This window comes from Tursiops truncatus, chromosome 15, assembly GCF_011762595.2.
Source record: "Tursiops truncatus isolate mTurTru1 chromosome 15, mTurTru1.mat.Y, whole genome shotgun sequence".
Taxonomy (NCBI): Eukaryota; Metazoa; Chordata; class Mammalia; order Artiodactyla; family Delphinidae; genus Tursiops; species Tursiops truncatus.
This window is the reverse complement of record NC_047048.1, coordinates 15,958,719-15,985,784: the sequence shown is the minus strand read 5'-3', so window position 1 is coordinate 15,985,784 and position 27,066 is coordinate 15,958,719. Positions and strand designations below refer to the sequence as shown.

Sequence of the window (27,066 nt, the reverse complement as noted above, 5' to 3'; positions counted from 1 at the left end):
TGCTTCATTTGCAAATATTTTCTCCCATTCTGAGGGTTGTCTTTTGGTCTTGTTTATGGTTTCCTTTGCTGTGCAAAAGCTTTGAAGTTTCATTAGGTCCCATTTGTTTATTTTTGTTTTTATTTCCATTACTCTAGGAGGTGGGTCAGAAAGGATCTTGCTTTGATTTATGTCATAGAGTGTTCTGCCTATGTTTTCCTCTAAGAGTTTGATAGTTTCTGGCCTTACATTTAGGTCTTTAATCCATTTTGAGCTTATTTTTGTGTATGGTGTTAGGGAGTGATCTAATCTCATACTTTTACATGTACCTGTCCAGTTTTCCCAGCACCACTTATTGAAGAGGCTGTCCTTTCTCCATTGTACATTACTGCCACCTTTATCAAAGATAAGGTGTCCATATGTGCATGGGTTTATCTCTGGGCTTTCTATCCTGTTCCATTGATCTATCTTTCTGTTTTTGTGCCAGTACCATACCGTCTTGATGACTGTAGCTTTGTAGTATAGTCTGAAGTCAGGGAGCCTGATTCCTCCAGTTCCTTCTTTCGTTCTCAAGATTGCTTTGGCTATTCGGGGTCTTTTGTGTTTCCATACAAATTGTGAAATTTTTTGTTCTAGTTCTGTGAAAAATGCCAGTGGTAGTTTGATAGGGATTGCATTGAATCTATAGATTGCTTTGGGTAGTAGAGTCATTTTCACAATGTTGATTCTTCCAATCCAAGAACATGGTATATCTCTCCATCTATTTATATCATCTTTAATTTCTTTCATCAGTGTCTTATAATTTTCTGCATACAGGTCTTTTGTCTCCTTAGGTAGGTTTATTCCTAGATATTTTATTCTTTTTGTTGCAATGGTAAATGGGAGTGTTTTCTTGATTTCACTTTCAGATTTTTCATCATTAGTATATAGGAATGCCAGAGATTTCTGTGCATTAATTTTGTATCCTGCCACTTTACCAAATTCATTGATTAGCTCTAGTAGTTTTCTGGTAGCATCTTTAGGGTTCTCTATGTATAGGATCATGTCATCTGCAAACAGTGACAGCTTTACTTCTTCTTTTCCAATTTGGATTCCTTTTATTTCCTTTTCTTCTCTGATTGCTGTGGCTAAAACTTCCAAAACAATGTTGAATAATAGTGGTGAGAGTGGGCAACCTTGTCTTGTTCCTGATCTTAGTGGAAATGCTTTCAGTTTTTCACCATTGAGGATGATGTTTGCTGTGGGCTTGTCATATATGGCCTTTATTATGTTGAGGAAAGTTCCCTCTATGCCTACTTTCTGCAGGGTTTTTATCATAAATGGATGTTGAATTTTGTCAAAAGCTTTCTCTGCATCTATTGAGATGATCATATGGTTTTTCTCCTTCAATTTCTTAATATGGTTTATCACATTGATAGATTTGCGTATATTGAAGAATCCTTGCATTCCTGGAATAAACCCCACTTGATCATGGTGTCCTGTGGGATTTCTTAACCAACTCAGTGCTCTCGTGGCTACCATGTTCCTCCTCACCCTCCCCAATTCAGGCCCTAAAACAGTGTAATAGAATGGGCGGGGGTGGGGGGAAGAATAGGGATAAAGAGTGAACCCTGGAGAAGGCCCCACAGGTTATTCTGAAGTACTGTCCTTACTCACTTGGTGAGAAACACTGATGTAGAATGTTCCAGATTATCTATTTCTCTGCTACAAACCCACCCTTGAACTTGGTGGCCTAAGACAGCAATATTTTTTTTTTCTCATGAATCTGCTTTTTGGCCAGGGCTGAGTGGGGATAACTCGGCGTCCGCTGACATGGCTGGAAGCCTGGGACTGGAGTCATCTGGAAAGGAGCTTGCTTACGGGTCAGAGAGTTGACGTTGGCTGTCAGTTGGGACCCTTGCTGGGACTTTAACCAGGGCACCTACTTGTGTCTTAGGCTTCCTCACACATGGTGACTGGGTTTCAAGGATGAGTAGAGAGTGGGAATGAGCCAAGCCACATGGGAACAGCACTCTCCCTATTTTTTAACCTAGCCGTGGCAGCCATACTGTCACTTCTGCTGAATTCTAGTCATTAGAAGTGAGTCATGGGACTTCCCTGGTGGCGCAGTGGTTAAGAATCTGCCTGCCAATGCAAGGGACATGTGTTCAATCCCTGGACATGTGTTCAATCCCTGGTCCACATGCTGTGGAGCAACTAAGCCCGTGTGCCACAACTAGAGTCTGCGAGCCACAACTATTGAAGCCCTCGTGCCTAGAGCTGGTGCTCCACAACAAGAGAAGCCACCGCAGTGAGAAGCCCGTGCACCGCAATGATGACCCAATGCAGCCAAAAAATAAATACATAAAATTTAAAAAAAAAGAAAAAAGAAGTGAGTCACAACGGCCAGCCCATATTTACGAGGCAGGGGATGAGATTCTACCTCTGACAGGAGGAGTGGAAAGGAATTTGGAGACATGTTTTAAAACCACCACATAAGGACTTCCCTGGTGGTCCAGTGGGTAAGATCCTGCGCTCCCAATGCAGGGGCCCGGGTTCAATCCCTGGTCAGGGAACTAGATCTCAAATGCCGCAACTAAGACCCGGCGCAGCCTAAATAAATAAATAAATATTAAAAAAACCACCACATACGCTTAGGAGTGAAGAGCACCAAGGGCAGAGCTCTGCACACAGCAGCCCATGGGCCAGCTGCACAGTGTATGAGAAATAGAGTTTTACAACACAACATTGTAAAACAACTGTATTTCAATTAAAAAATAAAAATAAGACTTCCCTGGCGGTCCAATGGTTAAGACTCCGTGCTGCCACTGCAGGGGGAACGGGTTTGATTCCTGGTTGGGGAACTAAAGATCCCGCATGTCGCATGAGGTGGGCCAAAAAAGAAAATAAAGGGTGGGGGGAAATAAAATGCATATGGAGTTCAAAGAAAATCCTAAAGGAGATTAAAGTGGAAGAGCTTTAAGGAAAAAAAAAAAAAGTTTAACTGGTTCCAAGCACAGCCAGGCTCATCCCAGAACACTTGGATCCAGGAGCACCCTGTCAACCAGAAGACTCCTGCACAAAGGCCTGTTTTCCAGACTCCTGACCAGAGACTTCCCTTTTACACACACTCCTTGAGTAACTTCCTGATTCCTTTTTTCAGAAATTCTTGCATGGTGGAGGGGGAGGAAGCTAGGGGTCAGAATACCTGGGTTTTGCTCCCTACCGTGCAGAAGCCTGTAAATAAAATGCAGGTTTACTTGGGAGTGAGGAAATTGTAAGGAATCATTTTCCTCTTTATGTTTCAATTTTTTATACTATGATTTAAAGTTTTCATGGTGGTAAAATATATATACCATAAAATTTACCATTTTAACAATTTTTATTTTATTATCTATTTATTTTTTTAATTTTTTGGCCGTACTGCGTGGCTTATGGGATCTTAGTTCCCCGACCAGGAATTGAACCTGTGCCGCCTGCAGTGGAAGCACTGAGTCCTAACCACTGGACCCCCAGGGAATTCCCCCATTTTAACAATGTTTAAGTGCACAGTGCAGTAACATTAAGTGCATTCACATTGTTGTGCAACCGTCACCATCTTCCATCTCCAGAACTTTTTCATCTCATCAAACTGAAATTATGTGTGTATATATATACATATAGGTCGGCAGCACCATGCGGCAAGCAGGATCTTAGTTCCCCGAACAGGGATTGAACCCGTGCCCCATGCATTGGGAGCGAGGAGCCTTAACTTCTGGGCCGCCAGGGAAGTCCTCAAACTGAAATTCTAGACCCATTAAACACCAGCTCCTGGCAACCACCATTCTACTTTCTGTTTCTTGGAGCCTGACCACTCCAGGGACCTCATATGAGTGGAATCCTACAGTATTTGTCCTTTTGTGTCTGCCTTATTTCACTTGGCATAACGTTTTCAAGGTTCATCCCTGTTGTAGCATGTTTCAGAAGTTCCTTCCTTTTTAGGCCTGAATAATATGTATGATATAAATAATATTTTATATATAATATAAACATTTTGTTTATCCATTCATCCATCAATGGACGTTTGAGTTCATTTGAGTTCTTTCCACCTTTTGGCTTTTGTGAATAACTCTGCTATAAACATTAGTGTGAAAATATCTGTTTGTGTCTCTGCTTTCAATTCTTTTGCACATATGTAGACATATAATTGCTGGACATATGGTAATTCTATGTTTAATTTCTTGAGGAACCAGTTAGAATTTTTTAAGCCTTTTTGTAAGTGATGAAAAACAGTTAAGAATCAAAACAGCCAGTTTGATACCTTAGGAACAACAACAACAAAAAATCATACCTGGTCTTTCTGGTTTGTTTGTTTGTTTTTTAGTTTATTTAATTTATTTATTTTTGGCTGCATTTGGTCTTTGTTGCTATGTGCAGGCTTCCTCTAGTTGTGGCAAGCGGGGCCTTCTCTTTGTCATTGCGGTGGCTTGTTGCGGAGCACAGGCTCTAGGTGCGCGGGCTCAGTAGCTGTGGCCCGCGGGCTCAGTAGTTGTGGCTCGCGGGCTCTAGAGCGCAGGCTCAGTAGTTGTGGCACACGGGCTTCGTTGCTCCGTGGCATGTGAGATCTTCCCGGACCAGGGCTGGAACCCGTGTCCCCTGCATTGGCAGGTGGATTCTTAACCACTGTGCCACCAGGGAAGCCCTGTGGTTCTGAATAATGTTTACTGTTCTAGAGCTTTAATTTTTTTTTAAAGAAAGACTAATTACAAGAGAACATACATAACAATTTTCAGGTTTTATTTATTTGGAATTTCTTTTAAAAGAAAACTTTTTATCGTCATGAATACATATCACACAAAAATTACCATCTTAACCACTTGTACATATCCAGTTCAGTGGTATTAAGCTCAGGTTTTATTTTAAGGCTTATAATCTCATCAAATTCTAATCTCGGTGGGTGATGCATATTAAGGCCAGAGCCTTGGGACTCTCCTTTCCACCTACTCCTACCCCTGCCACACTTTGTACTCCTTCTGGCCCTTCCCTCCAAACCGCAAGGACAGAGCAATCTGAGTCAGGCTGCCTTTGTGACCTTCTTTGGTAAGACGCTAACATTTCAACATAGTTTTTGTAGCCTTTCACATTAAATGGCTGTCATTTTGCAAAACAAAATCTGAGTACGTAGGAAGAGTTCTGTTGTGTACACGTTGTTTGGCAGAGAAGGAATTTATATCTATGCTTCCCCCATCCTCCTATATACATGAGGTGTGTGACTTAGAACACAACACCTCCCTTATTTAGGGCTTACCTGCCATCTGTCAGTGAGTGAGTCGATTCTAGACAGTCTCTGAAAGGCTCCCAGTCCAGGAGCTGATGATTCTCTCCTTAACACTAAGCACCAGGAGAAAGGAGCCGAGATGACAAATGTTCTTGGTCTTGGAGAGAGGCCTCAGCATACTTTCTAGCCTTGGATCCTTCCCAGAGGCCTGACATTTTTGCTACCTGAGCCTCACCTCACAGAGTTTCCAACCAAAATTGGGGCTAAATGGTCTGAGGACAAGAAGATATATGTTTGTGAAATGCATGGAGAAGGTGGGCAAGCAGGAAGGCGTGTGGGGACAGACAGCAGAAGTGGGTACGGCGGGGCCCAGTGGGCAGGGCAGGGACACAGCAACCACCTGCAAGCAGGTAGAGCAAGCCACCTTGGTGGTCTGGATGGGCTCTGTCTCTCTCTCTTGGCTTCCAGGTAATTGTTCTGGGGCCTGGGGCATGATTGAGTTCAACAGAACCACTGCCCATTCCGGCCCCACCTCTCACCAGGAAACGCCTCCCCACCGCAGTGACCACATCCCCCCAGGTTGCCTTGGAAACACTCTGTGGGGGCTGGGAGATCCAGGGCACAGTTGCCCAGCAACAGGTGGTGCCCTCCCTTCCGCCCTCATCTGAGGCAGCTGCCCTGCACCCTTGGCTCGCACAGGGAAGAGCGGCTCTGAGGGCGAGCCAGGAGCCCAGAGACTGACTGAGGTGAGGTGAGGAATGCAGGAGGCCCCTGCAGGTGGGGGACCTGGGGGACAGCCAGAGGCAGACAGAGACTGGGCAAAGCCAGAGAGGCGGGGACAGGTGCAGAGGTGGCACCTGAGACCTGGCACAACAGCAAACTCAGGGGAGCCTGCAGAGAACAAGACCAACTCCAAGGAGAGTTGTGAGGGCAAAGGAGCAGCCAGGGCGCCGCCAAGGTGGCCGGGAGCGGGGCCCACATGCAGGGGCAGCGCTGGGACGGAGGCTCTCGTTTCCTCACCCAGCACTTCTTCTAAGCAAGGCATGAGCGGGCTGAGGCAGGAGGAAAGAAGCCCTTGGGTTCTTTGAGTTTGAGTTCAGTTTTGTCTGAGTCACCCTGGAGTCTGGGAGGAAAATGCAGCTTCCAGAAAGGGCCTGGGGATTCTGAACAGGAGGGCCTGGCTGCAGACCGAGGTGGGCCCCATCTCTCTGGCCATCTGGCTCCTTCCCGCTGTTTCTGGGTCCTCCGGGCTCCTCTGTCTGCCTGGGTCTGTTTCTCCAGCCAGATGTTGCTGAGCCTGCTCCCCGGCCCCTCTCTCTCCTGATCGTGCCAACCCTGTCTCATGTGCTTCCTCTCCTGACCCCATCTCTCCAGATGCCTCCGACCCCAGAGCAGCCCTCTGGGCACATGGAGGGGCCCCCTGCATCAGAGGCCTCCTCATGGCCCCCGCTGCCCTGCGGGCCCTGTGTCCCCATCATGCTGGCCCTGGCCGCCCTGGCTGCTGTCTTCCTCCTGACCACGGCCGTGTTGGCCGAACGCCTGTTCCGCCGCTCCCTCCGCCCAGACCCCAGCATCTGCGCGCCCACCCTGGTCTGGCGCCCGGGAGGAGAGCTATGGATTGAGCCCACGGGCACCCCCCGAGAGCGCTCCGAGGATTGGTATGGCTCCGCGGTCCCCCTGCTGATGGACCGGGCCCCAGACCCACCCACCCAGGGGGGCGCCTTGGAGGCACGAGTGACAGCCCCACCTGCCCCTTCAGCCCCATACTCCCCTCCCAGCTCCTTGGTCCCCCAGACCCCACCAAATGCCCCAACCCGTAGCACCTTCTGGAGGCCCCAGGTCTGGGAGGAGAGGCCCCACACCCCAGGCCTGGTGAGCTGGGCTGAGCCTGAACAGAGGCCAGAGGCCAGTGCGTATCCCGGGAGCCCCCAGGCCCGGAGGCTGCGACCAGGAAGCCCCGATCCTGAGTGGGGCCTCCAGCCTCGGGTCACCCTGGAGCAGATCTCAGCTTTCTGGAGGCGTGAAGCCCGGACCAGCGTGAGTTTCTGAATCCCCAGGGCCTGGAAGACTGGCCTCCCAGAGACCCCTGGGGGAGGCCCAACCTCAGAGGGATCCTAAGACCCTGAGGCTCCTGAGAACCTGAGCTGACAGCTGAGGCCCCGGGAAAGAATGCCCCTCCCCAGGCCTTTAACTTCTGGGTTTCGGTTCCCCTGGATCTGGGCCTGGGCAACCTGGGTGTGGACAGAGCCTGCGCTGCGGGGCAAGCTCAGAGGTGCCTTTGCTTAGCTGCCCGGGGCGGGGGCTTAGAGAACTGGAGTTGCGGCCACCTCTGGGCCAGAAACTGCCAAGATCACATTCCAGATGAAGAACTCAAGGTACCAGACAGACAGGGAATAGCATCAACGCCGCGGCTCCCACCCTCCTTCGGTGTGTGCCTAAGATGCCGACATCGGAGTGAGGGCCCCGAGGACGCTGAAGAACAGAGTGTGGTGATGACAAGGGTCAGCCGTGCTAGCAGGAGATGACGGGAATCCAGCTTCCCAGAGCCACAGCATCCCTCCAGAAAAACATACAGAGAGGCCAAGGTCAGGCAAAAGAGCATCTTATTACATATAAACTGTGGCCTTGACCCCCACCGCAACAAGAGGCCATCTCTTGCCTGCACCTGGGACCCAGAGCCGCAAAAGGCCGGCGGGCAGCATGTCCTCTCGAGGCCGCCGCAACCCAACCCTCTGGATCTTACCCTTCCACGGTGAGGGGAGCCCAAGCCAAGGAGATCTGAGTTCGATCCGGTGTGGAAAGGAACGTTCTCCCAGAACGTGGCCCCTGGCCGTCTTCCCTCCCAGCTTCTTGGAGCGGTCCAGAGAGACAGAGTTGCCCCAAGACAGGCTTACTTATGATGCTCCACCCCACAAAAATGGAGCCCCAATATCTGTATCAGCTGACCTCCCCTCTGGGCGCAGAGCCAGGTGTTGGGGGGAGGCGAAGGAGTTTCCGTTCGCTGGGCTCTGACTTCTCAAACCTCAGTCCTGAATGTTAGGATCTTGCCATGTCAGTTACCACCTGTACTTTGTATTTTTCTTTAAATTGGTTTACCATTTGCTTAATAAATTCATTTTACAAGGAATGTTTTGTATCACTTCTGTAAATGGAAAACCAAGTATCACTTGTCAGAAATAGAAGGTAAAACATGGAAATAAATACAGTGTAAACAAAGGTGTATAGTTCTAAGTAGACCTTGTTTCCTGCTGGAGGCATCGACCCTGAGATCTGCTCTTCCTCGTCAAAAGGCTCAGCCAGTATTAGGAAAGTGTTAGACACTCTGGTGCCGCCCTGAGACCACCCTTGAGAAGTGCTGTGATGGACGAGAGCCCTGCATGGGGAGCAGCCACCCTGTGCTACTTAATGCTGGCCAGGAACTCCCCCGCCCTGCCACCAAGTTCACCCACACCCCGGAAATGCTGTCAGGCAGAGGCCAACACTCTGCTCTTCCTCCTCAGAGGGCCAGAGAGCACCTGGGCCTGGACCTCCCTTCTCACCCCTTGGGTGCCAGGAGTTGGACGAGCAGCCAGGGCTTTAGAAGCCCCCTGGCTGAGGGACATCCACCCCCCCACCCCCGGCTGCACTCATCCAGCCTGTGTTCCCAGCATCTTCCCTGAGCCAGGCCCTGAGGAGGGAGGAATCAGACCTGGCCCCCGCCCTCAGGGAGATCTCAGTCTCTCTAGTGGCAGGGGTGGGGGTGGAGGGAGGTGAGATAAGACAGGAAGACATAACTGATACAAGATCAGGGCTGCTGTCCCACCTCTGTCACTCACAAGCCAGGTAATTATGTCACTTCTCGTGGTCACCATCAGCTGACAGGACTGGGTTGTGGGGACTCTGCCCAGGAAGCATGAACTGTCCCTCAGGGACACAGAACCGAGAAACCACGCTCAGAGCTTAGAGGCCTGCATGCCAAGGGGTCAGCAGACGCAGGATGGTGGGGAAGGGACACCAGGGACAAGGCCCCAGTTCTCTATCTGGTTCTATCACTCACTCTTGGAGAAAAGTACTTTTTGTATTACTGGGCCTCACATTCTTTCTCTTTACAACAAGAGAGTTGAAAGTTGAACAGATGCTCTCTTGGGACTTTTCTAGCTGTGACATCTAAGGATACAGTAAAATGAAAGATGGATACCTACACCCATGCATGGAGGAATGTGATCTCCCTGAGGCGAAGTCCAGCTTGCTGTCCCCAAAGTCACCTTTATAGCCCCAGACCCAGAACAGGATCTAAAACACAGCAGGAGCCCAAAGAAAGGAGAATGAATGAATAAGTAGACGGATTCATAGATACATTTGTTTTACCGTTTCTCCTCTTTATTTTAAACATCTCCTCTTCATTTTGAACACCATCTTACTGGAACTTCCCTGGTGGTCCAGTGGTTAAGACTCCATGCTTCCACTGCAGCGGGTGTGGGTTCAATCCCTGGCTGGGGAACTAAGATCCCACGTGCCTTGGGGTGTGGCCAAAAATTAAAAAAAAAAACAAAACACACCATCTTATCACTTTCTCATGTTGAGTTCTTCCTTTATGCTATTTGACGTTTAAAACGCACTTCCTGGGGCTTCCCTGGTGGTGCAGTGGTTGAGAATCTGCCAGCTAATGCAGGGGACACGGGTTCGAGCCCTGGTCTGGGAGGATCCCACATGCCGCGGAGCAACTAGGCCTGTGAGCCACAACTACTGAGCCTGCGCGTCTGGAGCCTGTGCTCCGCAACAAGAGAGGCCGCGATAGTGAGAGGCCCGCGCACCGTGATGAAGAGTGGCACCCGCTTGCCACAACTAGAGAAAGCCCTCGCACAGAAACGAAGGCCCAACACCGCAAAAAAATTAATTAATTAATTAATAAACTCCTACCCCCAACATCTGAAAAAAAAACCGCACTTCCTGGGCTTCCCTGGTGGAGCAGTGGTTAAGAATCTGCCTGCCAATGCAGGGGACATGGGTTCGATCCCTGGTCCGGGAAGATCTCACATACCGTGGAGCAATGAAGCCTGTGCACCACAACTACTGAGCCTGAGCTCTAGAGCCCTTGAGCCACAACTACTGAGCCCACGTACCACAACTACTGAAGCCTGCATATCTACAGCCCATGCTCTGCAACAAGAGAAGCCACCACTCACCAGAGCTAGAGAAAGCCTGCACACAGCAGCGAAAACCCAACGCAGCCAAAAGTAATAAATAAATAAATTTTAAAAATAAAATAAAATGAAACGCACTTCCTGTATGGCCCTTTACCCAATAATTCTGGAGTTCCAAGTTCTAGGGTGTCTGCTCACTCTCCTTCGTGACAGATGGCTTCCTCTTGTTTTCTAAGTTGGGGCTGTGAACTCAGCTTCAACAGGGCCTTAGTAAGAATCCCGGTGACTAGTTCCAGGGTGTCTCTCCAGCGAGCTTCTGTGTTTGCTCCTGCCAAGGATGCCTCAGGGGAATAACCAACCCTGGACCACATTATTTGTTCATTTTATTTGGGCTTCCGAGACTATGCAAATGGTGTAAATTTGAACCCCAAATTTAAATGAGGGCACACCTTTGGTTATGAATTCTCAGGGGAGACTTTCTATTGCCTCTAGATCTCAGGGTGAGACCCACGAGGTTCTTTTGTGCTTTATGGGCTGATGGAAAGATTTTTTTTTTCCTAATCTGCTTTTCCACTGAGGATTGCCACCCTTTAAGGGGCTGAGCTGTATATTAGGGTCTCAGTTTTCAACGCCCCAGGTAAGGCCTCCAAAATCTCCGTGGATATAAAACCCAAACCCTTCATTTTGCCAAGATCTACAACTGCCCATGAGCTCCCTTAGCTTTGGTTTTCAATTTACCTCTTTGTGTGTGGCTCCAGGGATTCCCCTTAGTTTCCTGAAACCCAGCTGTGCTTTGTAAAGGATGTTTACTTGATTTTATGTAGCATTTCTAGATGTTTCACAGCAGGGATGTGCTTGTCAGGTTATACCGTTCAAAATATCACAAAAAACAGATGATTTCCTCTATAACCAAGTTCAAATCTTTGCATTTGAAGTTGAACCAAGTTCAAACTTCTGGAAAGAGCTGTCTGTCCTAGCAGTCTACATTTTCTCATCTTCCCATCACTCTGCAACCCGCCACAGGCTTCTATGCGCTTCCTGCACTCTCTAGAAACTGCTTTCCCCCAAATTATGACCTACACATTTTAATCAAAGGATTAAAAATCCTCAGCCTCCTGTGGGCAGCATTAGACGTTTTGATTCTTTTTGTTTTTTTAACTTTTTGGCCACACCGTGCAGCATGTGGGATCTTAGTTCCCGACCAGGGATTGAACCCATGGCCCTTGCAGTGGAAGCACAGAGTTTTAACCACTGGACCACCAGGGAAGTCCTGATTCCCTTTTTGACATGTGCTCTTCCCTTGGCTTCTGTGACTCCACGTACATCTGAATTCCCTTCCCTCTGTCTGCCATCTTCTCTGATTCTTTTGCTCTCTGCCTTCTTCAGCCTTTGCTTTCCCTCGACACAGTCTTCCTGGGCAATCCCACTGACACCCATAGCTTCAGCTCCTGGTCTCCCTGATGATCCCCAGGTCTCTGCCTCTGACTGTGGCAGATATGGTCCTCCTACAGACATCCTGCCATTATTCTAAAGTAATAGTACCAGTGGGAGAGAAAACAAGATGATTAACTAAAAGATTATCTCAGGGAGTTCCCTGATGACGTAGTGGTTAAGAGTCCGTCTGCCAATGCAGGGGACATGGGTTCAAGCCCTGGTCTGGGAAGATCCCACATGCTGCGGAGCATCTAAGCCCGTGCACCACAACTACAGAGCCTGCGCGCTAGAGCCCGTGTGCTACAACTACTGAAGCCCGTGCCCCCGTGCTCTGCAACAGGAGAAGCCACCACAATGAGAAGCCCCTGTACCGCAATGAAGAGAAGCCCCCACTTATCACAACTAGACAAAGCTCGCGCACAGCAACGAAGACCCAATGCAGCCAAAAACAAATAAACTTATTTAAAAAAAAACAAACATTATCTCAGAACCTCTCCACAGTCATCCTTGATTACAGAGTCAGTATTTGCCCCAGTATTAAAACACGACACGCCCCGCCCCCCAAAAACAAACAAACAACCACAGGGGTCATGAATTCACATGCATAAATAGGCCAAGTCAGAGATATAGGTGAAGAGTGATGTGGACCAGGGGACAGAGGCGAGAAGACTTCACACCTGTCTGTAAGGGCAGCTGCCACTCGGCTCCACCAATCATGTCCATCCTTCTGATTTTCCAGCAGAAGCTAGAAATTTGGGTTTTTAGGTAAAATCAACCAAAATGTTAAGACCACTTTATATATATGTATATGAATCTATAAACCTATAAAATCCAAAGAAACAAGCCTGTAGGCCACATGTGGCTCAGGAAACACTGGTCGGAGATCTCTTCTGAACAAACTTGAGGGATTTTCCTGGTGATTCAATGTGTAGGATTCCGCGCTCCCAATGCAGGGGGCCTGGGTTCAATCCCTGGTCGGGACACTAGATCCTGCATGCTGCAACTAAGAGTCCGCATGCTGCAACCATGAGCCCGCATACCGCAAGGAAGATCCTGCGTGCCGCAACTAAGACCAAAATAAATAAATAAATATTTAAAAAACCCAAAAAACAGAAAACCAAACTTGAGCAAGTGCCTGGGAAGGCCCCTGAAGTGGGTGTGGAGGGTCCCTCTTTGTGTTGGACTTTGGTGGTTGGAGGTGGGACGTCCTGCTCGCAGATGATCTTAAATCAGGGTTTTCCCCACCTTCACGCTGTTGACATTTGAGCCAGATGATTCTTTGTGTTCCTGTACATTGTGGGATATTTAGCAGCATTTCCGGCCTGTAGCAACTAGGTGTCAGTTGCATACCGCTAGTTGTGAAGGGATGTTTCCAGGCATTGCCAAATGTCACCTGCGGGGGGGGCAGGGAGGGGGACAAAACCCTCTGATGCTTCTAAGTGAAGCATTTTAATCAATTAACACACCGGCCCACAGAGCTTGCAGCCTGTCCAGGAACAGGGCTGCTGGGGACCTAGAACCACTCGGCTGCCAAGTAGAACAACGTGGACCTCCTCTTACTAATTTTCAGTGGCGCCGAAAAAGGATTAAGGTGAAGAGACAAGACAACCAGCCTTGGAGGAAACACATAAATAAGATAATACACTAGGAAACCGGCAGAGGCTTCTGGGAAGGCAGTGCATCATAATGTCTTTTGTAATTGGAAATTCTAATATAATTTGGAAATTGCAAATTTGATTGCCCAAATGAAAAAGTTCCTTCTAAAGGAAGGTGTGGGAGGAAAAAGTTTTTAAACATCTCTCAGGAGGTAGAGGAAAATGACAAAGAAATGGAAAACAGGTAAGCAACATTAAGAGATAAAGGATCAATTCATTCAATATTTACCTAATAGAAGTTCCAGAAAAAGAGAACAGAGAAAACAGAGGGGAGGAGATAATGAAAGATTCTATGCAATGGAGAGAAGCATTTCAGGCAGAAGAAAGAGGTCTGTGAGGTGCCTCACACTGGCACCACCTGAGGAGCATCAAGGAATACGGGTGCCACCAGGACTCCCCTTTGCACCAAGTGGAGGAACAGGGACTGGGTTTACCCTTCTGCCTGAAACAACCTCCACTGCCACCACCAAACCAGACAAAACACACGGAACAACAGTTTTCAAAACACTGAACACCAAGCAATGAAAGACAGTCATGAAAACAACGAAATCCCAGAGGGAAAGGAAAACAGAGGAGGGAGTTCCCTGGGGGCCTAGTGGTTGAAATCCGGCACCATCACTGCCATGGCCCGGGTCCAATCCCTGGTCAGGGAACTGAGATCCTACAAGGTATGCGGCACAGCCAAAATATAAAAAAGAAAGAGAGAGAGAGAGAGAGGGAAGGAGGGAGGGAGGAAGGAAAGGGGACTTGTCCTTTTAAGATTGTCCAGCTTACTGCTTGAGAGAGTTTCCAACCTGCGGGCTCAGAGAAGAGAGAACCCCAAGATCTGCTGTGGGTCCTTCTTGCGTACTGTTCAGCAAAGAACTGATCAACACACATGTGTGAGAAAACCACCTGAGGCCCAGAGAAGAGCCATGTGAGAGGACTAAGGCAGCAGTGCCCAGGGCCTCACACGAAGCCAGGGCCTCTTCCCACCAGCCAGACTGGAAAATGTCACAAGGCCTTGGGCAGTGCACTCGGGAAAGTCTTGGCTTAGCAGTAGAAAATAATCCACTAGACTGAGCACTGCTTTGGATCTGCCTAACGAATCATACAGAAGACTATCTGGTGCTGAGCAAGGTGAAATTCACCGCATCCGGCAAGCAATAGTTAACAAGTGAAAACACAGGAGAGGATCAATGACGTGTCAGGAAAGATGTATGGACCTTTTTTGGTTCTGTTTTAATTATCATACACAGAGCATCCCTGAATGGCTGCCTCAGATAGGTCACTGAAACAGTTCTTTTGCATCTTCTATCTTTCCCCTGACGGACTTTTCATCCATTGGAATGAACTAGATTGGAATTTTAAAATGCAAGACTTAGTCTAGCCCTTGAAATCTCCCATGTATTTGGGTAATTACTATACCAATAACACAAACATACGTTAGTGCAGTCCTTTACCTAAAAAGCTGCCAAGTCTCAATGAATTCCCCTTCTGGCTTCTAATATTCTGAGAAAACACAGCAAATCATGCAAAAAGTAAAAATAAGATATTTTTGGTTCTTGGTGAGATTACAGTTCAGGGGCCTTTATTGTTTGTTTTTTTAATGTGGGAAGCATGACTTTTTATCCAGCCTTTAAGAAACCAGCATTGTTCTTTATCTACTGATGTGGTATTCCAAAAAAGAATCTTTCCCTTGGTGAAAAACAGCCAAACATCAAGAAGCAAGTGACTTATGGGATGGTTCTTTGTTGGTGCTAAGTCTTCGAAAAATTCTAGCTCAAGAGCTGGGAGAAGAAATAGGTGACCCAGTGACCCATCAAACTAGAGGTACACGTGAGGATCTCTGCCTCTGATCATTTTCTAAGTGTGCTATACTAGGTCCAGGGATCCAAAGAGCACTACCTACCTGAATAAAGAAAGCCCACATTATCTGGGGTAAATCTGACGTGCACAGCGAGATGTTATTCACAGCTTCACGATCAGATTCTCTTCAGATCTTTGTAGTCTGGTCTTACAAGCTGAGTTACTTAGGGCCTCAGAAAGCAGGTCTTAAAAGCAGTTACTTACTAACTGCCAAAATGTTCTGTTCCTCAGGAAGTGATTAGAACAAAGTACGGCGGTACTGAAACATTTATGGAGTTTTACCTACCGTATTGTCTTGGAGGGCTAGCGATAAAATTAATATACGTGTCCACATCGCATAATAGCACAGTGGGATTTTTCAAAGGTCCAAAGTTGAATGTTTTTCAGATATAGTGTGGTTTGCTAATAATGTCTTGCCGTTTTTAAATGCTTTCAGCTTTCACTGGCCTTGGCTCACTAAAGCTCGTGCCCATTGAGTTCACTGACTCTGCCAACCCGGTCTGACCTCTTGTCTTCCCTGACCCTCTAGACTGAGTACCCCAGTAGGTGGGTGGGTGGAGGGGTGGGAAGGGGGATGGGTAGATGCAAGGCGGGGGTGGATGGGCAGGAGGATAGGAGGAAGAGGGGTGGGCAGGTGGGTAAATGTTAGCAGGAGGGTGAGGGTGGGGGGCTGGATGGGCTGGTGAGTGAATGAGTCTTGGTCGTCTCCGGAGTACACAGGGCCTTGAAGTCACTGAGATACCTTGGGCGGTTGGGTGGGGATCTGATGAGGAGATGAAGCTGGAAAAGTGGGTGGAAGATGAGACTGCTGCACACCCCTCCTCAGCTTTCCTTCTTGAGCAGATGCTATACAGCATTCATAGCCTCCTTGGCTAATATCTTTGGAACCTGGAAGGAAGATGGAATCAGAAGATGGAATTGGAAGGTGGTGTGACTGAAGTGTCCTCTGGTGGCCATAGGGGATTTGACAGTATTCTTAGCTATTTTTTTCATTGTCTGTTCTCCCCTCCCCCACTCCACACCCCCAGGCTCCCACAGAGCCCGGCTAGAATATAAACTCCATGAGGACAGGGCTTCTTCACTGTTTACTCATTGTTGTATATCCAGTGTCTAGAATAGTGCCTGGCACGTAGTAGACATTCAACAAATACTTATTTTTGAATCCTGCTTCACCATTTTATTGATCTATGACCCTGAGCAGCACTCTTAACTTCCTAAAGCCTCAGTTTCCTCATGAGTCAAATGGAGACGCTAACATCCCTGCCCCCACCAGCATTAACTGAGAAAGAGACCCACGCGCGCTGAGCAGGAGCCCTCAGTCACATGTGTGTTCCCTTCTCACCCACCAGCTGGCGGTGATGATGCGTTACATGCTGACCTGATTTGCACCTGATTCGAGGGGCACATTTGCTCTAATGGGCATGGGCTTTATACTGCATGTGGGGCAGCCTGGGGAAATCGTCCAAGCCTAGTCCTAGGCGGGTCAGGCAAGAAGGCAGTGTAGCCAGATAGACACCAGGTGAAATGGGAGATTCCTCTCCTGCCACTCACCCCGTCTCCCCACCCTCACAGCCACACCCAACTCTTCCACTGCGCTGAACCCATCAGGCTCCATCTGCCCTCTGAGCTTTTGCAGATGCTGTTTCCCTTGCCTACCTTCCCTTCTTGCCAACCCATTGCCGTGACCCCCATTCAAGCCCTCTGAGTGGCCACATCAGCCTCCTCTTGGTCTGCCTGCAGCCACCCCGGCCCCCGCAAATAGATCTTCCCGCAAATATGCTTATCTCACTTTCCAGCTTCAATCTGACTGTTCTCGGGACAGAGTCCAAGTCCTCTGACCTACCATTTTGTGGTCTGGACCCAGCCCAGCATCTAGTCATCTCGCCTCTCCTGATCCCAGCTTCAAATCTTACACCAAACAATCCTAGCCATTTCCCACTCCTGAACCTTTGCCCACACAGTCTCCTCTGCCTAGAAATCCATCCCCTGCAAGGAGGGCATGGATTGCTTTTGCCTGCCCAGGATCCATTTTCTTTTCCACTGGTGAGGGAATCCCCACCCAGGGCTCGAATCTGGGATCTTCCTGTAGGGCTGGTTCACTTCTGTGATCAAGGGTGAGCTGGAGACTCAGCCCGGCAGCTTGCTTTTTCCTTTTTTAATTGGGATGCTGTGGATGCAGCCTGCATTCTCCAGTTGGCTACATGGGCCCCTATGTCTTATTCTAGCCTCCCCCATCTGTCACATCTGCTTGAGTCCTAGAGGCATTTGAGTTTGAGACTCCTGGTACACACCTCCCCTTCTGCCTCTACTAGGCTCTGATTCCCTCCTAGATCCCCAAGGTTTTGCCTTTCAGTTCCCTGCTCTTCCTGGGTCCCCACTTCCCTGTCCTGTCCTGACACCCAGAAGTGCCCCTAGTTCTCTGAATGTTCAGTTAATTCCCCTTCAGATCTGAGGAGCTGGGACTCAGAGATCTAAATTCCCTGGAGCAGGGAAGGCTGCCTAGCTGAGCGTGTCCATGTTTTCCCTGGAAAAAGGACAGGAGGGCCCCAAGATGGAGGTGTGTATTACAGAGCACAGGTACAGCCCAGGTGGCATCTCTGGGCTGTGTCCTGTGAGAATGGCCCCTGCAGTTCAGGACATCACCAAATGCAGTGTCCACTTCTGCCCAGTGTTGTTGTGGGGTTTTTGTTTGTTTTGTTTTTGGCTGCACCAGGGATTGAACCCAGGCCCTCAGCAGTGAAAGCACGGAGTCCAGGGTGCTCCTCCGCATGTTTGGTGCTTGAAGGGTGAAGGTCTTGGTCGGTCTGGAGCTTTCACATCTGAGGTAGCTCATCTGCCCCTGGCCCATCGCTGGTCTCCAAGGTTGAGAAAGGAGCAAAGGGGTAGAATAGCTCCCTCAGGGCAGACTGGCACCCCCAGACTCTCCCTGAAGAAGGAACCTCTGTGGATGAGACCCATTTTTCTCTCCTCCTGGCAAAGGGCAGAGGAGAGAGTAGGTTCTGGGAGGGGAGAGGCAGCTCCAGACTGGAGCCCTTCCAGGAGGAGTCACCTTGGGGACCACCTTCACCCTTGGGAGCCCTCATGCTCTGGTTTCTCCCAGATCCACCCAGAAGGGTTAGAGAGAGGCGAACCCTAGGCTTGAGGTGATGGTAGGAGGGGCCACACAGGTGGGCAAGACCTCAGGGGTGTGTGTGTGTGTATGCATATTTGGGGGACTGCATTTAGACCCACTGCTTAGACTTCTGAGTCCTGACTCAACATGGAAGGAAGTTTGACGTCTGAACACGGACTCCCACCACCCTCCCTTACTCCCTAACTGACCTTGGCTCTGGCCCCAGCTGCCCTGTACCTCTCCCAACTAATGATATCCCCATGGAACCAAATCCTAAAGGGCCTTCAGCACCCAATGGGGGTCTCATTTGGGGAGGGATGCGTGATGGAGTCTGTTTGGGAGCACAGGAGTGAGGAATCAGCAGGTTTCTCACCTCCAACCAAAAAGGTGGTAACAGCAGCCACAGGCAAGAGGTGAAATACTGAGTAACCAGTACAACATGGGCATCGACCAAGTGTAATGTTCCAGCTGAGCATCAAAACGGGTATCACATATCCTCAAATATAAGATGCCATTGATTGTAAAACACACATATTATTATTACTCAAAAGGAAAATTGTCAAACCAGTGCTTTCCTATCACTTACAATTTCTATTTTATACTTGTTGAAGGAGTTCTTTTCCACATAGATCGTTATCATGTTGGATCTACAAGCCACAGGCACAGGCCACACGGCTACGTGACAACCAATGCCTGGCTGACAGTGACCATTAGACACCCTTGACTACACCATTTGTTCCCACACACCAAATATGACTTCAGTGTGTGTGGGGAAAAAAGTGCTTCTTAGAACAGATGAATGATGGTAATTTCTTTTCTTTTTAATAACTTTATTTATTTTATTTATTTATTTTTGGCTACTTTGGTTCTTTGTTGCTGTGCGTGGCTTTCTCTAGTTGCGGCGAGCGGGGGCTACTCTTTGTTGCGGTGCGCGGGCTTCTAATTGCAGTGGCTTCTATTGCTGTGGAGCACGGGCTCTAGGCCCGCGGGCTTCAGTAGTTGTGGCACGTGGGCTCAGTAGTTGTGGCTCGCAGGCTCTAGAGCACAGGCTCAGTAGTTGTGGTGCACGGGCTTAGTTGCCCCGTGGCATATGGGACCAGGACTCAAACCTGTGTCCCCTGCGTTGGCAGGTGGATTCTTAACCATTGTGCCACCAGGGAAGCCCAATAATGGTAATTTCTAACATTTACTAAGCACTTACTCTGCATTAATTATCATCCAAAGAAATCCATAAGGTTGGCTAGACCCATTTTACAGATTAGGAAACTGAGGTGAGCAGAGGTGAAGTCAGTCCTTCGAGGTCCCACAAGCAGTTATGTGACAGAGTGGGACTTTAGCCCAGGCTAACTTGAGAGTGTTCTGTTGGCCACTGGACTTAAAGAAGTGAAATCGTGAGAGTTGCATGAAACTGTGTTATCCCACGGCCAGTGTAGCCTCCTTGGCTTTAGGAGCGGCGGGCGTAGGGCACTGGAGTGGCCCCTTCGGCAAACAGCTTGAGGGAGAAATCGAGGGCCGGGGCAGCCTGGGTCAGCATCCCCAAAGAGATGACATCGATATGGGGCCCACAGAACTGAGGGAGGCTGTCCAGCGTGATGCCCCCGCTCGCCTCCACGCCCACGTTCGGGAACCGGGCCTTCAGCGCCGCGGCCGTGGGGTGCAGCTCCTGTGGGACACAAGCCAGCGAGAGGTGAAAGCCCCCGCCCCAGCCCCTTCCTCTTCCCAGGAAGCAGACGCCACCTCACCTCAGGCCTGAAGTTGTCCAGCAAGACGAGGTCTGCTCCTGCCTCGGCCGCATCCACAGCCTCCTGCAGGCTGCTGCACTCGACCTCCACCTTCAGGGAGAAGTCGGCCGCCTGCCGGGCCCCCCTCACCGCCTGTCAGGTGGCAAGGGTGAGAGTGAGAACGGGTGGCAGCCAGCCCTGGGCAAATGAGCTGGGACTGGCATTCGAGAGGCTCCAGATGGATAACGAGCTTGGGGTTAATGAGGAAACCAGGCATCGAAATGGCTTCTCGCATATTAGGTGAAACCACGTGAAATTACCACTTCTGTGGGTTAAGAAAATGGCCAAATCCAGCACTATTTGGCATTTGGACCTGAGTTCAATTGACTCAGAACATTAAGACTGGAAAGGGTCTTCAAGAACATTTTCATAGACGGGAAACAGGTCCAGGGAGCTAGAGTGACCTGCCCAACACTGGGTTCCCAATAGTTCGTCCTTTTCCCTTGAATATCATACCGACCAGCAGAAGAACGCTGGTGAAGAAGCAAGTCCAACCGTTCATTTTACAGATGGAACCACTGAGGGGTCAAGGAGTCTTGCATGCCCCAACTCCCAGGCCATTACTATTTGCCAGGGAGTGGTTGGGGGTCCCTGGTAGAGGGAAGGGCAATGCTGGCGGGATGGCTGGAGCAGGGCCAGGGCAGGGGCTCAGCTGGACAGACAGACACCTTTTCCACACCACCAGCTGCCACGATGTGGTTGTCCTTCACCATCACCAGCCCTCCCAAGTCGTAGCGGTGGGAGGCGGCCCCGCCCACTAGGAGCCCATACTTCTCCACCAGCCGGAAGCCTGGCGTCGTCTTCCTCGTGCCTGCCACATGCCCGGCCCAGCCGGTCCCCCTGGCGGTCTCCACAGCAGCAGCGGCAGCGCTGGCAACTCCACTGCAGCGGGCCAACATATTAAGGGCCACCCGCTCCCCCAGCAGCAGGTAGTGGACAGGGCCCCGGACCTCGGCCACCTTGGCCACAGGCACCAGTTTTGATCCCTCAGGGAGGAACCAGGAGACCTGGCAGTTGACTTGGGCAAAGATAGCATCAAAGAAGGGCCTCCCAGCCAGCACCCCGGGGGACTTGGCCCACAGCACCGCCTGTGAGGAGGCTGCCCCCGTGACCAAGGCCATGTGGTTGAGGCCTGGGCAGTCCTCTCGAAGCCAGCTTTCTGCCAAGGCGGCTAGAGTGGCAGGGGGCAGCAGGAGTGCCAGACCTAGGAGGGAAAAAAAGAGAGCAGTGTTACATTTTGGCTGCCTTTCTGGTAGTCAGGGGTGATTGTCAAAATACCTAACAACAGGCTGAATTGGGCACTAGCCAATCAGGGTGAAGACCTGGGGGTTCCAGGAGAGGGGCTGAGGCACTGGGTGGGCCTTGTGAGCTGAACAAGGTTGTCAGTTGACCAAATAAAAATATAGGACACCTAGTTAAATTTAAATTTCTGACAAACATCAAAGCTTTTTTAGCATAAATATATTCTAGGCTATATTTAGAACATACTTATTCTTAAAATTATCTGTCAGTTATCTGAAATTCAAATTTAACCGAGTGCCCTGTAATTTATCTGGTAAACCTAGTGCTAGACCAACAGCTATTCACCAGTGGAAGAGAAATGCAGCCACCTAAAAGCCATTCTGGGCTTCCCTGATGGCGCAGTGGTTAAGAATCTGCCTGCCAATGCAGGAGACACGGGTTCGAGCCCTGGTCTGGGAAGATCCCCCATGCTGTGGGGCAACTAAGCCCGTGCACCACAACTACTGAGCCTGAGCTCTAGAGCCCACGAGCCATAAATACTGAGCCCATGCGCCACAACTACTGAACCTGCGCGCCTAGAGCGCATGCTCCACAACAAAAGAAGCCACTGCAATGAGAAGCCTGCGCACTACAACGAAGAGTAGCCCCCACTCGCCACATCTAGAGAAAGCCCGCGCGCAGCAAGGAAGACCCGACGCAGACAATACATACATACATATATACATAAATAAATAAAATTTATTTTAAAACGAATAAAAAATAAATTTAAAAAGCCACTCTTGACTTTCCGTCTGCCTTGCATAGAAGGATCGGTTATTTACTAGCTGAAGCCCCCAGGAGAATGTAAGCTGTGTGTCTTTCCCATCCCTGCCTTCTCTATAGCACCAAGAATTTTAAAGCTGGAAGTTCAGCTTTTTACAGATGTGGAGACTGAGGACCAGAGAAGAAAGGCAAGTCAGCTGAGGTCGCACAGCATACTGACAGCAGAGTGAGACTGGCCAGGCCTTGTGGCCATGGCCATCTGTTCCTCCACCTTTGCCCCCTAGCTTGAAAACCTCTCCTTCACCTGATGTTTAAAAAAACTGTCACCTCTCTAGAGATGGGGTTGTATAAGGAGGAAAGAGCACGGGGAAATTGGGTTTGAGCCCCTGCTCTGCGAGACAGAGCTTCAGGAGTGTGGGTGAGCCCTTTGCCTGTAAAATAAGTGTTAAGGACAAGGTGGTCTCTGAGGTCCTTCCCGTCGGCGTTCCACGTTGATGGGCCGCTGCCTCTGTTGAAATGAATGGGGTGACCGCAGAGGCCGAGCTCAGGCGCAGTGCAACATCGCCATCTGTCGGCCAAGAGAAGACCTGCAGTCTCGTGGGCGGTGCCATAGGTGGGCTTCGCTGCCCGGGGGAGGGGTAGACAATTCGATAGCATGTGAAGAGGTATTATTTAGTTTAGTTTTGTTTCCCCCACTTCTGCTCCAAGCTGAGGTTAAGGCCAGACATTCTGGCTTGCTCTACTCACAGAAGGAGCGCCCTTCTTGTCCAGCCCTTCTTCCCCAACGACAAGAGCCTGTCCCCCACCAGCAGCCACAGACCTCAGTTATCGCACCTGACCCTCCTCCCCAAAGTTCCCGCCCACAGCTGCCCCACGTGGCTTTCATTCTCACTCAGAGCCAGCTGTGGGCCAGATGCTAAGAACAAAGTCGGTGATAGGGAAAAAATATAGTCCCTGCCTCCACCGTTCGCGGTCCCGCCAGGCAAAAGGCCAGTGAACGAACAGCAGAGATGGATGCAAAGGCCCCCACTCCATTCAGACCAGGTGCCGTGATGTTTGCTTTTTTTTAAAATTTTTATTGGAGTATATTTGATTCACATGTTGTGTGAGTTTCAGGTGTACAGCAAAGTGAATCAGTTATACATATACATATATCCACTCTTTTTTTTTTTTTTTTTTTTAGATTCACTGTTTGCTTTTAAAGTTAATTTGAATCCTTGGACTGGTGAGTATTGGATAAACAAACTGTGATGCATGTATACAATGGAATTCTACTCGGCAATAAAAAAAAAAGGAACCAACTACTGATACACCCAATAGGCACACATCTCAAATGTATTATTCTATGAAGCCAGATTCAAAAGGTGACATGCTATTTGTGTCCATCTATATGACTATATTCTGGAAAAGGAAAAAAAAAAAAGATAGCAACAGAGAACAGGCCAGTGGCTGCCTGGGGAGGGGGGAGCGGAGGGGCTGGCCGCAAAGGGGGCAGCACCAAGTTTTGGGATGTGATTGAACTAGTCTAGATCTTGTCTGTGATGGTGGCTATAACACTGATGCCTTTGTCAAGACTCATAGAGCTTTACACAGAAAAGGGTGAATTTTACTGTCTGTGGTTATACCTATTAAACCTGACTTTAAAATCAAACCATAAAAAAAGGAAATTTAAGCGCATCACTCTCCTGCTTAAAGCCTCACTTTCATTGTATTAGCGCCAGCTCTCTTGACTTCTTTCCATTTTTCGTTGATTCTTTGGACAAATCCTTGTTGAGCACCTGCTCTGTGCCAGGTCTTCATTGCTAGGTGACAGAGAGAGCAGCTCTTTCTCTTAGCTTTCAGGCCTTCGCTTATGCTGTTCCAAGGCTGAGCCTTCTCCTCGAAGTCCCTTTCCTCACCCTCACCCCAAACTGCCCCTTCACCTCTCACTCAACTTCAGACCTTCTCTTAGATATCACTTCTTCAGCCGGGTGCTCTCACAGACCTCCTAAATCAGGTCACATGCTCACCCAGCTCCTTGTTCATCCCCCAATGCCATCCTCTGCTGGTGTTTTCTGTCTGGGGCCAAAATGTCCACTGAGTTGTCTGCTGTATCCCAAGTGCCTAGCACGCTGACCCAGACAAAGACAAATGTGCTGCTTGTATAGGTCAACAGTCAAATATTGGCAATTTCATATTGTTTAGTTTAATACTAAGTGTTTGATGATAGTTCTCTGAGCAGAGAGGACGCACTGTGGAATCACAGCCCAGACTCCGGGGCCACTCGGCCTGGCTTTCAATACTGCCTCTGTCACTTTTAGCTAAGTGATCTTGGGCAAGAGACTCAACCTATCGGGGGCCTTCGTTGTCCCAACTGTAACGGGGATAACACCTCATAGGCTTCTTATGAAAATTAAGGGAGTTAATATTTGCAAAGCCTTCAGGAACATTGTAGGTGTGTTTGCTGGTGAGATGACTGAAGTATTTACCAAGAGTCGTGGGAGCAAAGAGGAAGAAATGACTAAATGTCCCTGGGGAAGGGGGAAGTTTTAGTGGCCTTGAAGGATGAGTAATGTTTGCCAGGCAGGGGTGGGGGGCGTGGGGAGGAGGGAGGGCAAGACATTTCGGACTGAAACAGCACGTGTTCAAGGTTCAAAAGCAAGAAAATAAAGCGAGGAGGTAACGGGGTGCTGAGTAGGATTCATGGGAGAAATGTCTCGGGCCTGAGGCCAGAGTGAAAAAGGGACTAAACCAATTACCTGAGGAATGTGGACAGAGCCCGGGAGCCATCACAGAATTTTAAATGAGGGAATGATATGATTATGATTTTGTTCTAGAAAGGTCACTTCAGCCACCAAATGGAGATGGGCTGGGAGACAAAAGGAGGCTGGGGCGGTTGGTCAGACAGAAACTGATGAAGGCTCGAATTGGGGCAGTAACCAAAGGAAGAGCAAGCTGGGGCAAATGGGAGAGTTTTTTCTAAGGTAGAATCTACTGGAATTGGCAGCTAATACGACGTAGAAGCCTGGGGTTTCCATCCTGGGTAGCTGAAAACTGACATAAGGAGTTGTTCAGGGTAGGCTGGGGAGGAGGAGGGGTTCGGCAGCAATTAGCAACCCGCACAGGCTGCGCCCCTGCGATGGCCAGTCGACGGCACCTCAGCTCCCTGACGCTCTCTCGTTTGGAACTCACCACAGAGGCTCATTCCCATTTTACAGGTACACAAACTGGATCTCCGGGGGGGTCAGAGCGTAGGACAGAGCGGCAGAGCTGGGGAAAAAGAATGACTTTGGGGGAATTTCCCAGAGGTCCAGTGGTTAGGACTCCACACTTCCACTGCCAGGGGCGCGGGTTTGATCCCTGGTCGGGGAACTAAGATCCTGCAAGCCACGCAGTGTGGCCAATAAATAAATAAATAAACAGAATGCCTTTGGTCTTGCAGATGTTAAGGTCGAGATGCCATCAGGAAACGTGGATGGCTGTGCACAGAGGACAGGTAGAAGAATGTTCTGGAGTTCAGAGGAGATTTGGGGGTGAGGAATGGAGAAATTGGAGCCACCAGCGTGTGCAGATGGTCACTGAGTGGGTAAGATCACCAGGGCAGGGTGAAAGAGGAGGGCTGTGGGAAACGCCAGGATTTGAATGTCACACAGAGGCGTGGCTGTCAAAAACAGAAGTCCCACCAGGAGGGAGTGGATGTCTGGAAGGAGAAGAGGGTTGCAAGTAGGGTGTGAGCAGAAGCAAAGCAGAAGAAAGGCTGAGAGAAAAAAAAGAAGAAGAAGAAAGAAGGCTGCAAGTGAGCATTGCACTTAGCCCCTGGGAGGGCTTTGCCAGGGCAGTCTTAATGCCTTGTGGTAGGGGCAGAAGCCACATTGTCATGGTCAAGGAACAGATAGGAGGTGAGGAAGTGGGGAAGGGGTATGGACAGCTCCTCTCCGCAGAAGTCGAGAAAGCAGGGGTCCCCCGCCTGGGCTGCACGTTGGAATCACCTGCGGAGCGTTTTGAACTCTGCTGCTTGGGTGCATTCCGGATCAACTGAATCAGAATCTTTCCGGGGTGGTTCCCATGCATCCAGGTTTTGGAAATGCTCCACCTGGGATTCAGATGCACAGAAAGGTTAACAAGCAATGCTCACACAAGACCGTATGTTGTATCCCTCCGTTTATAAGAAACATCCAGAAAAGGCAAATTAAGAGAGACAGACATCAGAATAGTGGTGGTCTGGGGCTGGAAATTAAATGACGTGGGATCTTACTGGGGTGATGGAAATGGTCTATGATGATGGTGGCATAAACTCAGTAAATTTACTAAAAAGCTTTGAATTGTCCACTTGAACAAACGAACAAGAACCAATCCTCTGCCAAAAGGCAGGAAACTATTTTGCAACCCTAGTAACCCAGTGAATCCAGGTATTGGATCAAAAGCCAACATCAGAAGAAAGACAACCAGATACTAGGCGCTCCTGATGGAACATCTCCCGACCTATGCAATACTCTTGCCAAAACAGCTGAACCGGAGTCAGATCAGACTTCTAGACGCAACCACCAATTACAAGAAAACCAGAAGACAGAGGAACATTTTAAACTATACCACGAGGATACAACCATAGGAAACTCTCCAGAAGATAACCTAATTTCTTCAACACATATATTGCAAGGAAAACAAAAGATTAAAAGAGTCGAAAATGCATACTAACCAGCGGCAGAGCTGGGGAAAAACTAATGTATGGATCTTATTTGGATACTACTTCAAACAAACAAATTGAAACCAAATTAGAACTTTTATGAAACAACTGAAAATCTGAATGCCGACTGGGTATTTGGTAACATTAAGGAAATTTTTTTTGAAGTGGGTTATGGTTGGGATAAAAAGAAAAGTCCTGGGCCTTTCCTGGTGGCGCGGTGGTTAAGAATCC

The 27,066-nt window shown here is 49.0% G+C and overlaps 2 protein-coding genes across 3 annotated transcripts; one reads left to right on the top strand and one right to left on the bottom strand.

Annotated features, from left to right (window-relative positions):
* Nucleotides 1-5,837: 5,837 nt before the first annotated feature.
* C15H16orf54 (chromosome 15 C16orf54 homolog) lies at nucleotides 5,838-8,342 on the top strand. 2 transcript variants are annotated; one of them, XM_004323012.4, is made up of 2 exons: nucleotides 5,838-5,961; nucleotides 6,590-8,342. In XM_004323012.4, the coding sequence occupies exon 2, from the start codon at nucleotides 6,590-6,592 to the stop codon at nucleotides 7,262-7,264; it is 675 nt and encodes a 224-aa protein (XP_004323060.1). In that variant the 5' UTR covers nucleotides 5,838-5,961; the 3' UTR covers nucleotides 7,265-8,342. The 2 variants fall into 2 exon arrangements, with proteins under 2 accessions (XP_004323060.1, XP_019777615.1); XM_019922056.3 differs by having other exon boundaries at nucleotides 5,848-5,966.
* Nucleotides 8,343-19,586: 11,244 nt separating this feature from the next.
* On the bottom strand, nucleotides 19,587-24,197 carry QPRT (quinolinate phosphoribosyltransferase). The gene is made up of 4 exons (XM_073793228.1): nucleotides 24,182-24,197; nucleotides 20,837-21,372; nucleotides 20,130-20,261; nucleotides 19,587-20,050 (listed from the first exon to the last, which is right to left on the bottom strand). Exons 1-4 carry the CDS (start codon nucleotides 24,195-24,197, stop codon nucleotides 19,832-19,834), a joined length of 903 nt encoding a protein of 300 aa, XP_073649329.1. The 3' UTR covers nucleotides 19,587-19,831.
* Between the last annotated feature and the right edge of the window lie 2,869 nt (nucleotides 24,198-27,066).

Bases quoted from the DNA above. Each gene is read 5' to 3' on its own strand.
- C15H16orf54 (XM_004323012.4), top strand. From the start codon at position 6,590: ATGCCTCCGACCCCAGAGCAGCCCTCTGGGCACATGGAGGGGCCCCCT.
- QPRT (XM_073793228.1), bottom strand. The intron at 20,262-20,836 runs GTGTCTGTCTGT...GCCACCTGACAG, and splicing joins CAGCTGGTGGTGTGGAAAAG to GCGGTGAGGGGGGCCCGGCA. The intron at 20,051-20,129 runs GTGAGGTGGCGT...TGTGTCCCACAG, and splicing joins TGGACAACTTCAGGCCTGAG to GAGCTGCACCCCACGGCCGC.